The sequence below is a fragment of the Cloeon dipterum genome, chromosome X, assembly GCF_949628265.1.
Source record: "Cloeon dipterum chromosome X, ieCloDipt1.1, whole genome shotgun sequence".
NCBI classification, from domain to species: Eukaryota; Metazoa; Arthropoda; class Insecta; order Ephemeroptera; family Baetidae; genus Cloeon; species Cloeon dipterum.
In genome coordinates this window covers 24,850,980-24,868,463 of record NC_088790.1, presented here as the reverse complement: position 1 = coordinate 24,868,463, position 17,484 = coordinate 24,850,980, and the positions used below count along the sequence as shown (strand labels likewise).

Here is a 17,484-nt window from a genome sequence, read left to right as displayed (position 1 = left end):
ACGTCTCAGCAGTCAGCCGTCCTGCGCCGTGCCAGCCGTCAAATTTTGGGTCACGTGGGCAGCCGCCAGCCGCCATGAATCTAGTCAAAAATTAAAAAGTGCAGAAGATAAAATGTAGCTGCTGTGACCTCTACTTAAAATAGGATCAAACCCGGATTTAATTCCTGAAATAAATATAAATCGACCGGAAAACTGAACAAAAATAATTTCAGGCAATAAATCCACCAAAAAACGAAATTTTTAGAAAAATTCCACGATGCGAATCACACAAGAATACAATTTTCCTCGGATTTTGAGCCGATCCGGACGGTTTTATACTTTTTAGACAAGTATAGTGCGATCCGTCACAGCAAAACAGCTTTAAATTTTATTTTGGAACAGTAAATAGTTCCAGAACAGAACTGAGTTCCTATTGTGTCTAATTTTTTCCACCAAGATATTTTTATTTGGAAATAAAATAAAAACTCAATCCAATTTTTGAATAATTTATGGCAGTTTGCAATGGCAGTTGATTGGATATTATAATAAAAAGATATGTGTCTAAAAACCATGCATGAGTCTGTGTCCTTAAATTTTTATCTTTTTATGTTAACAGCATCAAAAATATGTTGAAATAGTCTAATTTCTTATCATCGTGAGACGACAGCATTGAAACACAAGGAATTGCGACTGATTTGCACGAGATTAAATTGAGTGATGCACAAAAGAAAATTTCGTTCAAGTGCGTCTGCCCCAGACGGTGATGCACGCGATTTTAATTTTTGACCTATATATCTTTATCACGAAAAACAAAAACCAAAACTAAAAAATAGATGTCTGGCGTAGTTTCATTTCTTATCAACGAAAAACACATAATGCAATTGATTGGCGGTGTAGATGATGATACTATGTATCAGGAAATAATTCTGTCCGGGTGTCTGCCTCTGACGGCAACGCGTGGAGGCAGCTGCCGCTTTTGCTGCGGCGCGGAGCGCGGAGCGCGGAGGGGGAGCGCTGGGAGGCACGGCAAGGTCGCGCGTCTGCGGGGCCACGTGAGCGCCGACTCGCGGACTCGGTCAGTCGCGATCGTAGTCCGCGAGCGCGAGTGGTGCCTCCTCTGCCCCCATGTCCTGACGATAAATAGCGGCAGTGAGTGCATCTCCGCAGCATCAGCATGGAGGAGCAGTCGCAAAAAGAGCTCGGCATCCTGCACCGCATCAGCACGGCCATCGTCAACTACCTCGAGGCCATGTTCTACAGGTGAATAGTAATTTCTGTTATATAGGTATAAAATTGTTGCTTTCCATCGACAAGTGGTGTACAATAAGTTTAATGTAATTTTAAATTAACAATTCTGTATTTCTGATTGACAATATTGTGTTTAAAACAATCAAAATTGCAAAAAAATCTTTTTCTTTCGTTTTTTGGATCAAAGAATTGAAAGCTCTTTATTGAGATAACTTCAAAATATGCTAGAATAATGTGTTGAATCATATTTCTTAAATTTTAATGATATTATTTATATTTTGTCTAATCCAGTAAAATACTTGCCAGATTGAATAAAAATTAATTTCGATTATATAAAGGCTTAGAACAGCAATATCTTGTAAATTTTTGAAATTAGAAAAAAACAGCAAACCTTTTTAAATTAATTATTAATTAATATCTTAAAATACCGATTAGGAGAAACAAATTGACACATAAAAATAGTAAAATTGCAAAGCATCCTGTTTTAAATAATGAGTATTAAAAATGACCTACAAATAAACAATTTAGTCTTGCAGAAATGCTTTTTATTTTTAATGACGGAAATTATTTACACGTTCGAGTTAATGATAGCGTGATTTCGGCGCGTCGAGAAGTGATTTTCGCCGCAAGATGCCGGACAGCTGTACAATTTTAACGACTGGCGTCTAATTTTGGTTCCTCGAGGCACATTTTACTTCTCTGGCGATAAATATAAAAATATGCTTGCCCCCTGCCTTGCTGATTCTAGTCTGAAACGCTTTAAATCAAGTAAAGAGTCATGAATTTGACTTTCAAAGTTTTGACATTGCGTTGCGGCCGAATTAAAATTACTGCTTCATCACGCAATCCTTGTTTAAGTCCCGTCACTATGGGTAAAAAGGCCTCGCATTACAATTTGTATGGAGCAAAATCAATAGTACTGCATGCAGGGAAACTGGATCAATTACAAGAACTAATATACCTCGACTACAATTACGGATTTGATTTTTAGTTTGTTTTACTTTGGCTTATAAATATAGGTGGTTTTTGGACTCAAAGGGAGTCTTTTGTTCCTTTGGTCACCATTTTTTCACAGGTTTCTTGATGGAACATTTATTTAAATGTAACAGACACAAAGTGAAAAAATTCTCCTGCATGTATTTTTGGCTTTTCAATTTTAAGCAATTAAGATTTCCCATTTTAAAAGAAATTGGTTTGTTTAAATATAAACCAAATTAAAAAAATATATTTATAACATAGACCGACGCTTGGTAAATTAAGAGCCTTGCTCGATGGAAAAAATTGGGGTTTGCTTAGAAGTCAGAAAATTTGTAGCAAAATAAAGGCATTTCCCCTGTTCAGGATAATAAATTCTTATGTAAGTTTGTTCTCTTAATTTCCCTTATTGTGTCTCCTGAAAAAAATAAATTATATATATTGTTTTGAAAACTAGTAATAAAATAATTGAGTTTGTAGAACTTTATTTTTGCTCTGAAAAAAAAAACATTTTTTTTAGACAGAAAACCACCTGAAATTTGAAAATTTTCCTCAGGAATCGAAATTTTCTCGGATTTTTGTCGGATGATAATGTTTTGGACTGTTAACGCCTTAACCTTGCATGATAAGTGCTTTTTTGACTGTCGCCAGTGACGATTGGAAGCTCCGAAAAATTGTCATTCGTTTAAAATTCAAATATCTGTTTACGTTGCATATCCTTCTTTCAGACAGTAGACTGATTTTGATTTTCACTGTGATACACATTAATGTATTTATGACTGATTGTGATAATAAACAAACACAACAGAGCCCCAGGTTTGTTAATAACTTACAAGATTTTCTTTTTTGTTTAATTTTAAAAGAATTTTTGTACAATTTAATATTTAGGTATAACTTTTCCCTCATCATATAGGTAAATAGAAGACAATAGAAGTCATAAAATCTATTACCTTTGTCTCTTGGTGTGAAAATATAAAAGCTTTTAATTTTATTTTGACTCTCACGCTTAAAAATCACAAGAAATGCTTGTCTCCTTTTTTCATATATTTAAATGGTGATTTTTTTAAGCTTGGGAAACAATTTGCTGAAAACCAGCCAGCAGGATTTATTGTTCATGATTCATGAAATTAAAAGATCTTTGGTTTTTGATGCGATTTATTATCTAGGTGGTTAAAAAATTCTCCCCTTTTTGTCGATTTTCATTTTTCTGATGTGCTGGTCATTTTATTTTTCAGGAGAGGCTACGACATCGCGACTCGGCCAGGGCGGTACGTGATCCTGTGCCTTTTAGTGACCGTGCTCTGCTCGTTTGGCTTCTTCCGCTTCCGTCAGGAGCAGCAGCCGGTCAATCTTTGGCTGCCACGCAATTCAAACTTCGTGCGCGACTTCAACTGGCTGATGGAGAACTACGGCGAGTTCTACCGCATCCAATCGGTCATCATCACGGCCGACGACGTCCTCCAGCCGCATGTTTTAATGCAGGCAAGATATTTGCTTGATTTTTATTTTTTTGTTTCACCTTGAGAGGAAAAATTAAATCGCTGCGGGAATTGCAGAGTTTCAAGAGTTTGGCAAAGTCCCAAATATCGATTTCAAAGCCCGAAAATCAATGCCATTTGTGAACCTCTTGAATAAGCTGGAAAATTTGGTTAAAAAAGATGATTTCACTGATTTTACTTCAAAACTCCCTGCAATGAACGAGGTACATTTCCTGTTTTTAAAAATTTGCAAAATTTAACTCTCAAAAATTAAAATGACGTGATTTACAAGAATTTTCTGACAACAATGCCTAAGCTGTGGAAGCCCAAATTTGAAGTCATTTAGATTTTTTCGCTATAAGATTTAAAAAATATATTTAAATCACCAGACAGTTTACATTTAAGTGTGTATAGATTCAGATTATTTTCATTCAATATTCTGATTTTGCTTCTGCTTCTACTCCGCATATAAATCACATGCGTTGATAAGCCATCAAACAATATATTAGGATTTTCCGGGATTTTCACATAGAGTTTATCTTATCTCGAAAATAATGATTTTATATACAAAGTAATTAATGCGTTTCATGCTTTATTATCAGTGACGCTCCGAAATCTCGCTCATATTTCTGCTCGCTGGTCTATTTCACACTCCTATTTCACTACACATCCATCACGTACGTTTAATCTCGAGCATGCAGGTCGTAGATCCCAATCTTCAAGTTGATTAGACTTTAAACATCAGATCTGATGTTTATATTAACAGCCTCTGAAAGATTTGCGGGAGAACGTTTTACTATATATATAAAGCTATTTTAAAATCACTATGAGAACTTCAAAGTTAATATGAAAAAATGGAAATAAATATGGGGCGAATTGACCAGTTGCATAAACCCTTAGTTATTGAAGCCGCCAACAGATTGCGCAACCACAGACTTTCTTAAAAAATTATGTTTTAAGCGGTTTTAAGGCATTTTCGCTGCGTATTCAGACTCAATCCAGCTATTTTGCTTTTTTTAATTAATTTGCTAATTTTTGACGTGCTGAAAACCAAAATCGGTTCAGCCATTTGCCGTAGAAACGTTGGAAAATATTTTTTATTTCAAAAAATAGTTTTTCACGATTCTACGGCGATTGGCTGAACCGATTTTGGTTTTCAGCACGTCAAAAAATAGCAAATTAATTGAAGAATGCACAGTAGCTAGATTGAGTCTGAAGTCGCAGCGGAAGTGCCTTAAAATCGAAAGTCTACGGTGGCGCCATCTGTTGGCGGCTTCGAACACTTAGCGTTTATGCAACTGGTGAATTAAATTTGAAAAATTGATTTTAATTGCCGCATATTCCTATCAATTCGTGAGGGAGTTATTGATGTTTAACGACATAATATTTTGCCGAGGAATTCGGCATCAAGTAAAAAGAGTTATTGGAATAATGGTCAGTCTCAATTAAAAGCCAGGGCAAATAACGCGTCGGGTCAATTAGGGTGGATGGAAACAAACAATAGAGGGGAAAATTGGGCCTTTGACTCGCAGACTAGCCTTGGGGCTGGGCAATTACCGAGGTCAAGTGGCGGGTCACCTGACGAGGAGCAAAACAAAAGTCGAGGAGTGTAGTGTAGAGCCAGCCGCGTCGACGCGTTGTAATTTGAGATGACACGTGAACGGAAATGGCTGCTAATAATTGTTTTTAAAATTTAGAAGCAGCAAAAACTATTAAATATATAGGATTATCACACAACGTATAATTAGAAATAATCGTTTATTGGGAATATTTTATTAAATTTTGGGGCAGCTGCAAAAATTATTCGTTAAATAGAAAATTCTCTTAAAACCCTAAACACAATTGGAGATTACAAACGGATAATGACGTGAAAAAAATTGAAATATTGCAAATAAACGGATAAAATTTAAACATAACGTTACGTAATATTATTATACATCTTTTAATACAAATTAAGAGTTATATAACGAACACTTCTTGAACAATCTCTGATATAAAATCAGCTAAATTTAGATCTTTCGAATTTCGATCGAAGTGCAAAAACCACTTATGACAAAGTTGCAGCTCTCAAAATTATCTCAGTGTTTTTACGCCAGACGCGAGAAGAAAGTTTTGATAAGGTCTCTTTCTCCGCGATATGCAGAGTGGATCGGGCTCTCCGCGCGCCGAATTGACCGTGTGATTCACTGGGAGAGAAGAACAATGAGGCGTCAGTAATTCGTCGGGACGCGATCAATAAATTGGAAAAGCTGCTATTTTTGTGCCTGCGTGTGACACTACTCTGCTTGCGGACGCATAACAACAACAGAAACTCACTCACTCACTGCTGCGGCACGCGCGCGCTGCACCAATTTGGCGTCTAACCCAAACTTGCTTGTTTTGTGCCCGTTTGGACCTTTAGTGTATTAGACATGTCTGCAGTTACGCCACACGCGAGCCACCCAGCAGCTTATGACCACAAACATGCACACTGAAGTTGCAATATTTAAAAGTAGCAAATAAAGGAAAACTGTCTTTTGTATAAAATTCAAACTTTGATGTGTTTGCTTACAGAAACTCCAATGAAAAATTAAAAAAAATGGACCGCCTCTTGAGCTATCAAAGTAAATTTGTATTATTTATTTTTAAATATTTAATTGATTTTTCCGTTCTTTAATAAAAATAAAATATTTTTTGTAAAATCAATGAAAATTTTAATAAAAATATCAGCTGGTATTTCACACTTTAAATAAGGGAAAGGACGATAAATGGATACAGTAAATAATTTAACTTAGTTTTAGAATATCACGAAATTCATATATTAACACATTATATATTCACTTACAGAGAGTAAAAATTATATTAAATTAATCATCACAGAACTAAGATAATTATTAAATATATATAAATTACTTAAAAAAAGCTTACCCGATATTATACAGGTTGGTAAATTACAAATATAGCCAATAAACCGACAGAATTTAAATGACGTCTTTTTGTTTAAATTTAGAGTTATATAACACTTGATTTTACGAGAGAGAAACAAAGTTAAATGGGAATTGGAGGGTAAATTACAAACCCGAAGACATTTGTAAATGCAGATTTTGTGGTGGACGGAGTGAAAAGTATCATATTTTGACGTTTTAAAAAAATAGTTTAAGAGAAGCAGCAATGTTGATATTTAAGTCACACGCATATCTGTGTTTATTACATTCATTCATTTATTAAATAACACTTGAATAATCTGTGATAAAATTAGATCTTTTTAATTTCGATCAAAGTGCAAAGCCCATATCGCAAAATTTCGACTGTCCATAATCGGAGCGTTTTAACGCAAGACACGTGAGAGAAAGAAAACCTGAAAAGTTTACAAAAGCTAAAAAATACCTTTTGAATTACTTTAGATTATAGTTATTTTCAAAATTACAAAAAAAATTACTTCTAAATTTTAGGACTTTGCCTGGTGACCTCAATTGGTGCTATCTAATGATCACCTTTATTTTTGGAACTTTAGCAATGAAAGTTTTGCGTTTTAAAAATTATACAAAAATTTACGCTTGGTGCAATTTACAAAAAAAATTAAATTTTCTTACGTTTCCTTCGTAGGTACAAATTTTATTGAGTTTATTAAAGAGATACCAAATATTTTGTAAAATATATTCAGCTCGCATATTTATTTTTAATTTATCGAAGCAGAAAAAATTACCAGATTATGCAATCCGCAGGACGAATATGAAAAGCAGGTTGCATAACCAGGGCTAATGCGGGATTTTTTTTTTCAGCTGGAAGAGATCCACAGCAGGGTGAAAGGAATCTCAGCGGATGGAGCGCAGTGGTCGGACATTTGTTTCAGGTATTTTAATTCCTCTCTTTAATTTTATTTCATTAAAACAAAATCTGGAATCCCCTATAAAAGAATTCCGGCGCTGACGCTGTCGTCGCCGCGGCGCCGAAGAGATCTGAACCATCTGTACGACAGTCTGCCGCCCAAGTACAAGAGCGACCCGAGTGTGGCGCTCGGAGACTCGATTTACTGCGCCTTCATCGAGGCCCTGGAACGCAAGTGCCTCGAGAGGACCCTGTTGGATCTCTGGAGCTACAACCGCTCCGCCATTCAGAGCCTCACCAAAGAGGGCATCCTCGAGAAGCTGAATAAAACGAGAGTCAGGTGAGAACACCATCACGAAATTATTGGAAAAATATTTTCTTCGAATTTTTAAAAAGTTGTATGTTTATACAAGTGACATTGCGTCAAACAATTTCATTTTAAAGATATAGAAAGTCTTTGTTGGACTAGGAAAATTTAAAAATTCTTTTGATAAACCTTTCTCACAATCAGAAGTGTTGAAATATTTAAAAAAATTGATTGTTTTAAATAAAATTCCAGAGTTTATTTATTTAATGTTTTATGGTTTAAAATCTTACAAAGCCAAGGACTAACACCAACGAGAAAATTTAGGTTTTCTCTTGCAGAATATAAAAATGAGCCACCAATCAAATCATTTGATCAAATATCATCCATCTAAAACAAATCAAATACTGCAATTTTATTATTAAAATTAAAAATTAAAGGTCTATAATGAATAATTTTACCCTGAAATATGACTTACACAATATCTCAAATAAATAATTTAACTGTGTAGAAATTCCCAAAAATACTTTCGCATAAAAATCTGGTTTTAGTCCAGTTTTCGGACACCCGATGGACTACGTCCCTCTGCTTGGGGGTGTGGAGAGAAACGCTTCCGGCGTGATCGTCTCTGCAAAGTCGCTGCTCACTTTTTGGGTTGTGCACGTCAACTTTTCAAACGTGGACTACGAGAAGAGCGGCAATCTGGCCGGCACAGGGGATTTGGTGAGCTCTTCTCGCTATACATTTTATTTCTTTTTTTTCAACCCATATTTTTACAGGGCGACGCTAAAAGCCTTGAGTGGGAAATCGAGTTTTCGAAACTGTTGAGTTCTTTTGCGGCAAACGTGACTGCTATTGATGTCTACTACACCTCAGGCAGAAGGTGAGAGAGTGCTCTGAAGCTGTGGTCCTTAGAGGCACCAATTTTTTTTATTTATTCACAGTTTCGCCGACATCAGCAACAACGCAATGTTTCAGGACATCGGAAAGCTACTTCTTGGCGGATTCATCATGTTTATTTACATCCAGTTGCAACTCTCAAAATGCAACTGGGTTGAGCTACGGGTAAATTTCTTATTTAAAAATACAAAAACACAAAAAAATTGATAATAAAGGTATTTTAGAATACATAATTTTTTAAATTTAAAAATGCGGATATATTTATTTGAAATTATCGCTCATCTTTCAATGCAGATTTAAATTACTTTCTATTTTTCTAAATTAATGAGTAACCCAAAATATTACGGGTTTTTTCAATAAATTGATAGGAATTTTCCTTTTCCTTAGCACTGCAACTTCAGATTGATTCGCATATATTTAAAATTAATAAATTTCACAGTCGTTTGGTTGAACCAAATTCGGTTTCCAGCAAATCTTAAAAACAGAATCAAGTCTGGAAAATATATAGAGTAAAAAAAAATCCAATCTTTTTGGGTGTTTTTCTCAACCCTGCGTAAACATGCTCATTAACTGGATTTTCGAGGAATAATTTAGTAAAAATTCCTGGAACTACGAGGAAAAAACACCCATTATTTATTAAACGACACTAAACATTGATTTTTCTATCAAAGGTCTATCTCGGGATGGCCGGCATTGTGAGCATCGTGCTGGCCCTGATCGTGTCCTACGGCTTTTGCTCGATGCTGGGAATCTTCTTCGGGCCGGTGCACCACTCGCTGCCGTTTCTGCTGCTCGGCATCGGGGTTGACGACATGTTCATCATCATGCAGAATTTTTTCAACCTCTCGCCCGGGGAGAAAATCAAGCCTCTGCCCGAGAAGATTGGTTTGATGATGCAACACGCCGGCGCCTCCATCACCGTCACGTCGCTCACTGACTTTGTCGCCTTTGCCATCGGATCAGCGACGGTAATTTGTTATTGGCGCCGAGAAAATATAAATTTGACTCAATTTAAAGTGTGCATGTGTCAGCTGAAGCAGAAAGATTTTCTAAAATTTAACAATGATTTAAAATACTATCGTTGTTTTGTTTTATTTATTAGCAAGTTGATTTTTTATAAATACAAAAATAAGTTTTGATTTATTTTTCTAATATCAAATTTAATTTACTTTTAGATTTTGCCGTGCCTGCAGTCGTTCTGTTTGTACGCGGCCGTCGGAATCTTGGCCACCTACTTTTTCCAGTCGACCTTTTTCGTTGCGTGCCTCACGTGGGACGAACGGCGGATCGAACAGAAGCGGAACGGGGTTGCGTTCTGCATCAAGCACGAAGACTTCGAGCCAAACATCTACCACCGGAAGCAGATTTCAAAGACCATCTTCGGCTCTCTCTATTCAAATTACGTGCTCACCACGCCAGGAAAGGTTTGCATCCGCTCTGAAAATAAATCCTCCGTACAATCTGATCAGATCAAAAATCGATTCAGCGCTAGAGGTTCATGTTTTTTTAAAATTACCAGTTTTTTTTAATTTTACTTAAAAATTTATATATCTAATTAACTCTTATCCTCAGGGTTATTCTCAGTTGTAAATTAAACCATACTTTTTAAAATTTTATTTAGTGAAAACCAATTTAACGCTTTGAAGTTAAGAAAAAAAAATTCTGAATATTTCCACAAAATTTAAAATAACGTTTTTTTATAAAAATGTACATTACTTATTATTAAATTTATATTTTAGTGTGAGTAAAAACCATTTTGATTAATTTCTAGGTGTTCGTTTTGTTGTTGACGGCCGGAATCACGGGCATCAGTCTGTGGGGCAACCTGCATTTGCGGCAGGAGTTCGACCAGATGTGGTTCATCCCGAAAAACACGCACCTGGCTAACTTCAGCCGGGTCAAGACGCACTTTTACCCTGAGGACGGCCAAGAGGCGGCTGTCTACATGGGCAAGCTCAACTACTCGATCGAGTTTCGCCGCATCCAGAAGTTAGTTGCCGAGTTTCGCAAACAGGACGACATCCTGCACGACGTCAAAGCGTGGTCTGAGGAGTTCCAGAAGTATGTCAGCGACAACCACCACATAAGTATGAAATATTAGGGTCTAATTTTGCTAATTTAGTCCGCTTCAGGCAGATGGTGTCAGCGCGAGTTAACAATCGATTTAGTAGACAAATAAAATAATTGTTTAAGACGAAAAATCACAGCTGTCGTTTTTACTGTGATTGGCGGAACTGATTTTAATTAAATGGAGTTTTTACGCCAAAAATGTACTGAAATAATTGTAAATTAACCCTGATGCCATCTGCTGACGGCTCTGATCACGAATAATTTTCTCAACTGGAAAATTTGGCAGTGTTAATAATTAATTTTTAATTTTCTAGACTTGCAGAGGCAAATTCTGTCCGACGCGGAATTTTCAAGATTCATATCAAAGTTCCTGTTCAGCCCGAGCGGGGCTATTTTCGAGAAAGACTTTCGGTTCGACGGAAAATTGACCTGCGGCCAACCGGCGCCTCCGGTCGTGGTGAGTAATTGATTCACGACCCGTGAAAAGCAGGCTAAATTCGCTCTCTCTCTCGCTCTTTAGCTGTCTAGTTTCGAGTTCAAGTTCAGAATATTCAGTGGACCAGAAGAGCACATCCCGGCGCTGCGGAGGGTGCGCAATCTCACCGAGCAGGCTCATTTCAGAACTGGCGACAAATTTGTCACCGTCTGGGGAAAGATTTTCGCAAACTGGGTCACAGATGAGGTGAATTTGTATGATATTTACCCGCCCAGAAATTTTTCGCCCGAGAATATTCCTGGAATATATCAACTTCCTCTGGGAATATTCTTCAGGAATAAATTTGTTTTAAATAGAAGTCACGCCTTTATTTCACCCAGGAACATTCCTGGGAATATTCCGTTAGGAATAATTTGGGAATGTTTCTGGGATATTTTTTGAGGGTCATGATGAGCTTTTTGAAAATCCCGCCAAGAATATTCCAGAATCATTCCCAAATTATTCCTAACGGAATATTCCCAGGAATGTTCCTGGGCGAAATAAAGGCGTGACTTCTATTTAAAACAAAGTTATTCCTGAAGAATATTCCTTTTTATCCTCTTTATTTATTATAGGAATATTCTTTTAAATTTTTCTAGAAAATTATTAATTGGTTATTATTTTTAATTTAATAACACAATTATCTTGTTACATAATCTCAATTGAGTTTTATTAATTTTCAACACAAGAGTACATACGGCCATAGAAAGAGGAAAATAAACTGCATACACAACAATTTGCATTATAGGCTAAACAGATTAGAAAACTCCCCGCCTGGAAATTCAAATTACAATTTTTTACAGATTATTTCTGGACTATTCTTAGAACATTTTGAACAGATTGACCTTTAATAATACCCAAAAAATAATCCTTCGAACAAACTTTAGAAATGGTATTTTGGAAGATTTTTACCTTGAGGATAATTTGTATTTGCGTAAATTGAGCAATGAATATTTCAGGTACCTTTTTAGATAACAAATTTGATAACTATACAAAAAATCTTCCAAAAGTGTTAGAACTTGGAAGAAATTTCAGAATACACCAATTTAATAAGCCTTTTTTGTGCTCAAATCCGCCAACAATTATATTTAAAATGTTAAATATTCATCAACTAACACGAGCTATTTAACATTCAAATTAAAAAATCGATGTCAAAGGTATTTAACTACAATTGACCAGTTGCATAAACCCTTAGTGTTTGAAGCCGCCAACAGATGGCGTACCACAGACTTTCTTAAAAAAAATTGTTTTAAGCGGTTTTAAGGCATTTTCGCTGCGATTTCAGACTCAATCTAGCTATTTTGCTTTTTTTAATTAATTTGCTAATTTTTGACGTGCTGAAAACCAAAATCGGTTCAGCCATTCGCCGTACAAACGTTGGAAAAGATTTTTTTATTTAAAAAAATAGTTTTTCACGATTCTACGGCGATTGGCTGAACCGATTTTGGTTTTCAGCACGTCAAAAATTAGCAAATTAATTGAAGAGTGCACAGTAGCTAGATTGAGTCTGAAATCGCAGCGGAAGTGCCTTAAAAGCGAAAGTCTACGGTGGCGCCATCTGTTGGCGGCTTTGAACACTTAGGGTTTATGCAACTGGTGAATTAAAACATCCCTTTACATATTTGTAAATTAAAAAAAATAGGTTTTTTAATATTTAGTACAAACTTTTATGAAAAATAACTGATCATAGTGACTTTTCAGGTGATCGACGCCGAAATGTACCGCAACCTGGCGCTGGCCATGTTCTGCGTGATGATCAGCACGTTTATCCTGATCGCGAACGTGCGCACGTGTCTTTTGGTGTTGCTGTGCGTGGTGCTGACGCTGATCGACGTCGGCGGCATGATGTTCTTCTGGGACATGACCATCGACATCGTGTCCTGCGTCGGCCTCGTGCTGGCCGTCGGCCTCTGCGTCGACTACGCCGCGCATATCGGCCTCACCTTCATGACCTACGTCGGCTCCAAGGACCATCGCGCGCTGCGCACCATCAGGGAAACCGGACCGGCCGTCTGGAACGGCGGCATCAGCACCCTCCTCGCCCTCTCCGTCCTCGCAGACTCGGACGCGCACGTTTTCATTGCATTTTTTAAGGTAGGAATTAGTGGAAATTTTTCTTCACTCCAGTTTACTCATTCCCAAAAAAAACCCGGTCCTCAGAAAACATTTGCTACTAAACCAGACGTTCTTTCCTTTTTTTTATGTGAACTCTTTTCAAAGAGTGAAAAATTGCTTCTAATAAATCAATGGTAAATAGTTTGTGGCATTAAATTTTCTCTCCAATTCACCAGTTGCATAAACCCTAAGTGTTCGAAGCCGCCAACAGATGGCGCCACCGTAGACTTTCGATTTTAAGGCACTTCCGCTGCGATTTCAGACTCAATCTAGCTACTGTACATTCTTCAATTAATTTGATATTTTTTGACGTGCTGAAAACCAAAATCGGTTCAGCCAATCGCCGTAGAATCGTGAAAAACTATTTTTTGAAATAAAAAAATCTTTTCCAACGTTTCTACGGCGAATGGCTGAACCGATTTTGGTTTTCAGCTCGTCAAAAACAAGCAAATTAATTAAAAAAAGCAAAATAGCTAGATTGAGTGTGAAATCGCAGCGGAAATGCCTTAAAACCGCTTAAATCAAAATTTTTAAGAAAGTCTGTGGTTGCGCCATCTGTTGGCGGCTTCAATAACTAAGGGTTTATGCAACTGGTCAATTGAGAAAAGTGCTTTAAACTTAGAAAAAGAGTAAATATTAAACCACGCAAAGAGGTGAATTTTTTGGCATAATCGAATTTTTGTGGGAGGAATTTCCATCTCAGAAATATTTTTGGGTTTCTGGTCTGTCGATACAGTTGCTTGTGTTTCTCTTTCCGTTTGCGGACTTTTTAACTAATTTTAAATTGGATTGATAATGCAAAATCCTGGAAAATTCTTGTTACCAATGCATGAACTCATCCCTAAGGATTCAGTTGAAGCCAAAATTAAACTAATTGGCATTGTACATTTTTGAGAAAAGTGACTGCAAAGAGAGCATGCTTTTCACATGTTGAGGACTGTTTCCTTATTTGAAATCTTAATTTTATTTCACAACAAAGAGTTTCCCTAATAAGGTTGACGGATCTTGACGAGAATAATCGAAATCTGCCAAGAAAATGTGGTCAAGCGCAGTATATTTTGGAGAAAATTTAAAAATTTAGAATTTTTATTGTAGCAAAAATTCATATTTTTATTATTTAAAATTGTAGAACAAAATTTTTCATTGATTAAAAACTTATTTCGTCCAACATTTCAATTGCTTTTTCAACTGTCACTTTAAACGATCGCTGATTCAAAATTCTCTGCAGCTAATTCTAGATTAGTTTTGTTTTGATGGTAAAGTACGTACTGCTCTGCCAATTATTGCCAACTTTGAACTTGGCCAATATTAAATCCCAGAAATACTCACGTATCTCCCATTGCAATGGTACCGTGAATAATGCCCTAACAAACTGTGAGCCAAACTAAAAAAACAAACTTCCAACTTTATACTGCTATAAGCTATAATTAACTTTTGTATAGTTTTCATCTGTTTTATAATTTATTATCCGACAAAGTTGAGCGTATTAAATTTAATTTGGTCACCACTTTATTGAGCTATTTTTATCATGGCCATTATTTCCATGTCGTGTGTGTAATTGATGACACACTTTGATTAATCAAAATTGCCTCAATTAAGGCCCAGCTATCTAGTAATTTAGATTTCTCTGTCCACCATAGTTTTTCAAATGCGGCAATTTTCTGTTATTCAAGTCGCAGTTCATGCCTAGTATCTTTAATTTTAACAAGAAAAAAAATCCATTTCGATTTTAGAAATAATTTATAAAAAAAAACTATTTTGTCCAGATTTTCCTGCTGGTGGTGGTATTCGGCCTGTTCAACGGCATCGTGTTGTTGCCGGTGTTGCTGAGCCTGATCGGGCCGAAGCCGTACCACACGGCCGGCGAGGACGGCACCGAGCGGCGGCCCAAAATCTACCAGCCGCGCGAGCCTGTCAAGTTCATCAAGCCCAAAGTGGTGGTGCAGCCGCCGGACGTTGCCCTCGAGCTGCTTGACAAGTCCACCAGTACCAATGACGCCGCAGCCAATTAGTGCGCTGTGAGAACAGAGACTGAATAATTCATCTATACATATATATTTTAATTTGCTCTCTTCGACCAAAAATCGTCCTTGATGTGTCGTATTATTTATTTTTGTAATTGAAGCTAAGAGAAATGTGCATAGAAATAAAATAAAAACAAAAATCTAATTGATTTTATACCATGTGCTTTTTGCATGTATTTCTGAACATCATATTTTTATTTGTTGAAGCAGAAAAAAGCAACGTGTTTTTTCTACCTCTATCTGATTTTAAAATCAACAATATCTGGATTTTAATTGTTGCGTCATTCGACCACAATAATTATTACGCTCTGTTATACATAATATTTTTCATAATTAACGTCTCCTGAGACAAAACAAAAATATTTTCCCATCATTCTCGCAAACAAAGCAAAGGGGTGCGGTTGGATTCCTTACAAAAAAGAACACATCATGCAAACGAAGGGTGGAGTCGCGGCTTTTCTATGTGCGCACACACACGTATCACAATCGGAGCTCATCGAAATTAATTACCCCGGACGGCTCTCGACTGGAGCATTTGACCTCTGTCACGCGATCTTATACACACCCCGACACGCTCGCCGCCTGGATGTGTCCTTCGCGAATACATAAATGTGCCAGACTCTCAACACCGTGTAGCAAAGTAAGGGTCGATATGCATTTGATATGCATTGATAAATAAAATATAGTCGCGTGATACAAATATTCTAGCATACTGCATCCGCTTTGGATATCTGATGAGCCAATTTCCTTGGTGGGTGGGTTTTCAACAGTTGTTCATTTCTCCATGTGCAACAGTAAAAATAGGACCAAAAGCAACAATTTAAAGTGGAATGATACTGGGCAACAATTGAAAATTATTTAAATTGTTGGATGCCTTAAACAATTGACCGATAAACAATTTGTTCAACAATTTACAATAATAAAAAAATGACCTTCCTACAGTAAAAATTCAAATTTTGCCAATTTTCTCCAAAATTTACAGTGCTTGAACATATTTTCTTGGCATGTTCCGATTCCTCTCGTCGAGATCTGTTCAACGGTGTATGCCACTTATTGGGGAAACTCTTGGTTTTGAAATTAAATCGGATTTCAAGTAAGGAGACAGCCATTGCCATTTGAAAAGCACGCTAACTTTCCAGCCAATTTTCTCAAAAAATTACAGCGCTCCTTAGGTCAATTTAGGCTTTAACTGAATCCTAAGGGACGAGTTTATGCATTGGCAACAAGCATTTTCCAGGCTTTTCCAGTATCATTCCTCTTTAATATGAAATATACTCTGCCTTATCGTGATTTTGCGAACTAAATTCTCTTTTCATTGATTTCTAGACGAGATTTTAATCGAAAATCATTCAATTTGCATTTTTGGCCACTTAACCTATGCCTAACGGGCACTGTTAGTTCAAATTGCACACCGTTGGAACGGTCAAGTCGAGAGCTTTCAAGATATGTAGACTTTGACCCTTTGGAAGCCATCAGGGTTCTCAGGAAGGACATTTTTGGGCACATCAGGGTATTTCCTGAGCAACCTGCTTAGCAAAAAATCGAAAAATTATAAGAAAATAATATCACACGCTCTCATAGCCATTCTAAAATAAATTATTAATATTTTTCACTTGGAGGACTACCATATCACACCTACAGTCCAGCAGGGTTCGATTTCTGACTTTTCTGAAAGTTTTATCTGACCTCGGGATGAACCCCCGCATGCTCCTTTGGTAAAAATCAACCAATAATTAAATTTTAAATTCAAAATTGCCGTTTTCTCAACCTTTTATCCTCATTTTATACTCTCATTTTTTTAAAACGCCGAATGGGCCAGTTTTTTCCACATTTTTACACCGCGGTTGTCCGGATAAAGTGCATACAGTTTTTGCTGCAACCTAGGTTACTATACTTGACCAACAAATCAAAAATTAAATATTTCTGACACCACATATAAAAGCTCTAGTGGAAAACAATAGTGATGAAATATTTATTAGACACCAAAAGGTGTACAACAGACATAATATACAGAAAACAACAATAACATTTAATACCCAATAAATGGGAAGTTTTATTATTTTCACTGTATAGAGAAACAACAATTCAAATAAAATAAATAAATAAATA

General features: G+C 36.4%; 1 protein-coding gene across 1 annotated transcript; it reads left to right on the top strand.

The window, feature by feature from the left end:
- The first annotated feature begins 1,041 nt into the window (after positions 1-1,041).
- On the top strand, positions 1,042-15,529 carry LOC135946243 (protein patched homolog 2-like). Its single transcript, XM_065494373.1, has 14 exons — positions 1,042-1,239; positions 3,438-3,684; positions 7,442-7,512; positions 7,576-7,827; positions 8,343-8,514; positions 8,571-8,674; positions 8,736-8,856; positions 9,363-9,659; positions 9,867-10,115; positions 10,463-10,778; positions 11,076-11,218; positions 11,282-11,443; positions 12,938-13,330; positions 15,118-15,529. The coding sequence occupies exons 1-14, from the start codon at positions 1,154-1,156 to the stop codon at positions 15,361-15,363; spliced, it is 2,859 nt and encodes a 952-aa protein (XP_065350445.1). The 5' UTR covers positions 1,042-1,153; the 3' UTR covers positions 15,364-15,529.
- The last annotated feature ends 1,955 nt before the right edge of the window (positions 15,530-17,484 follow it).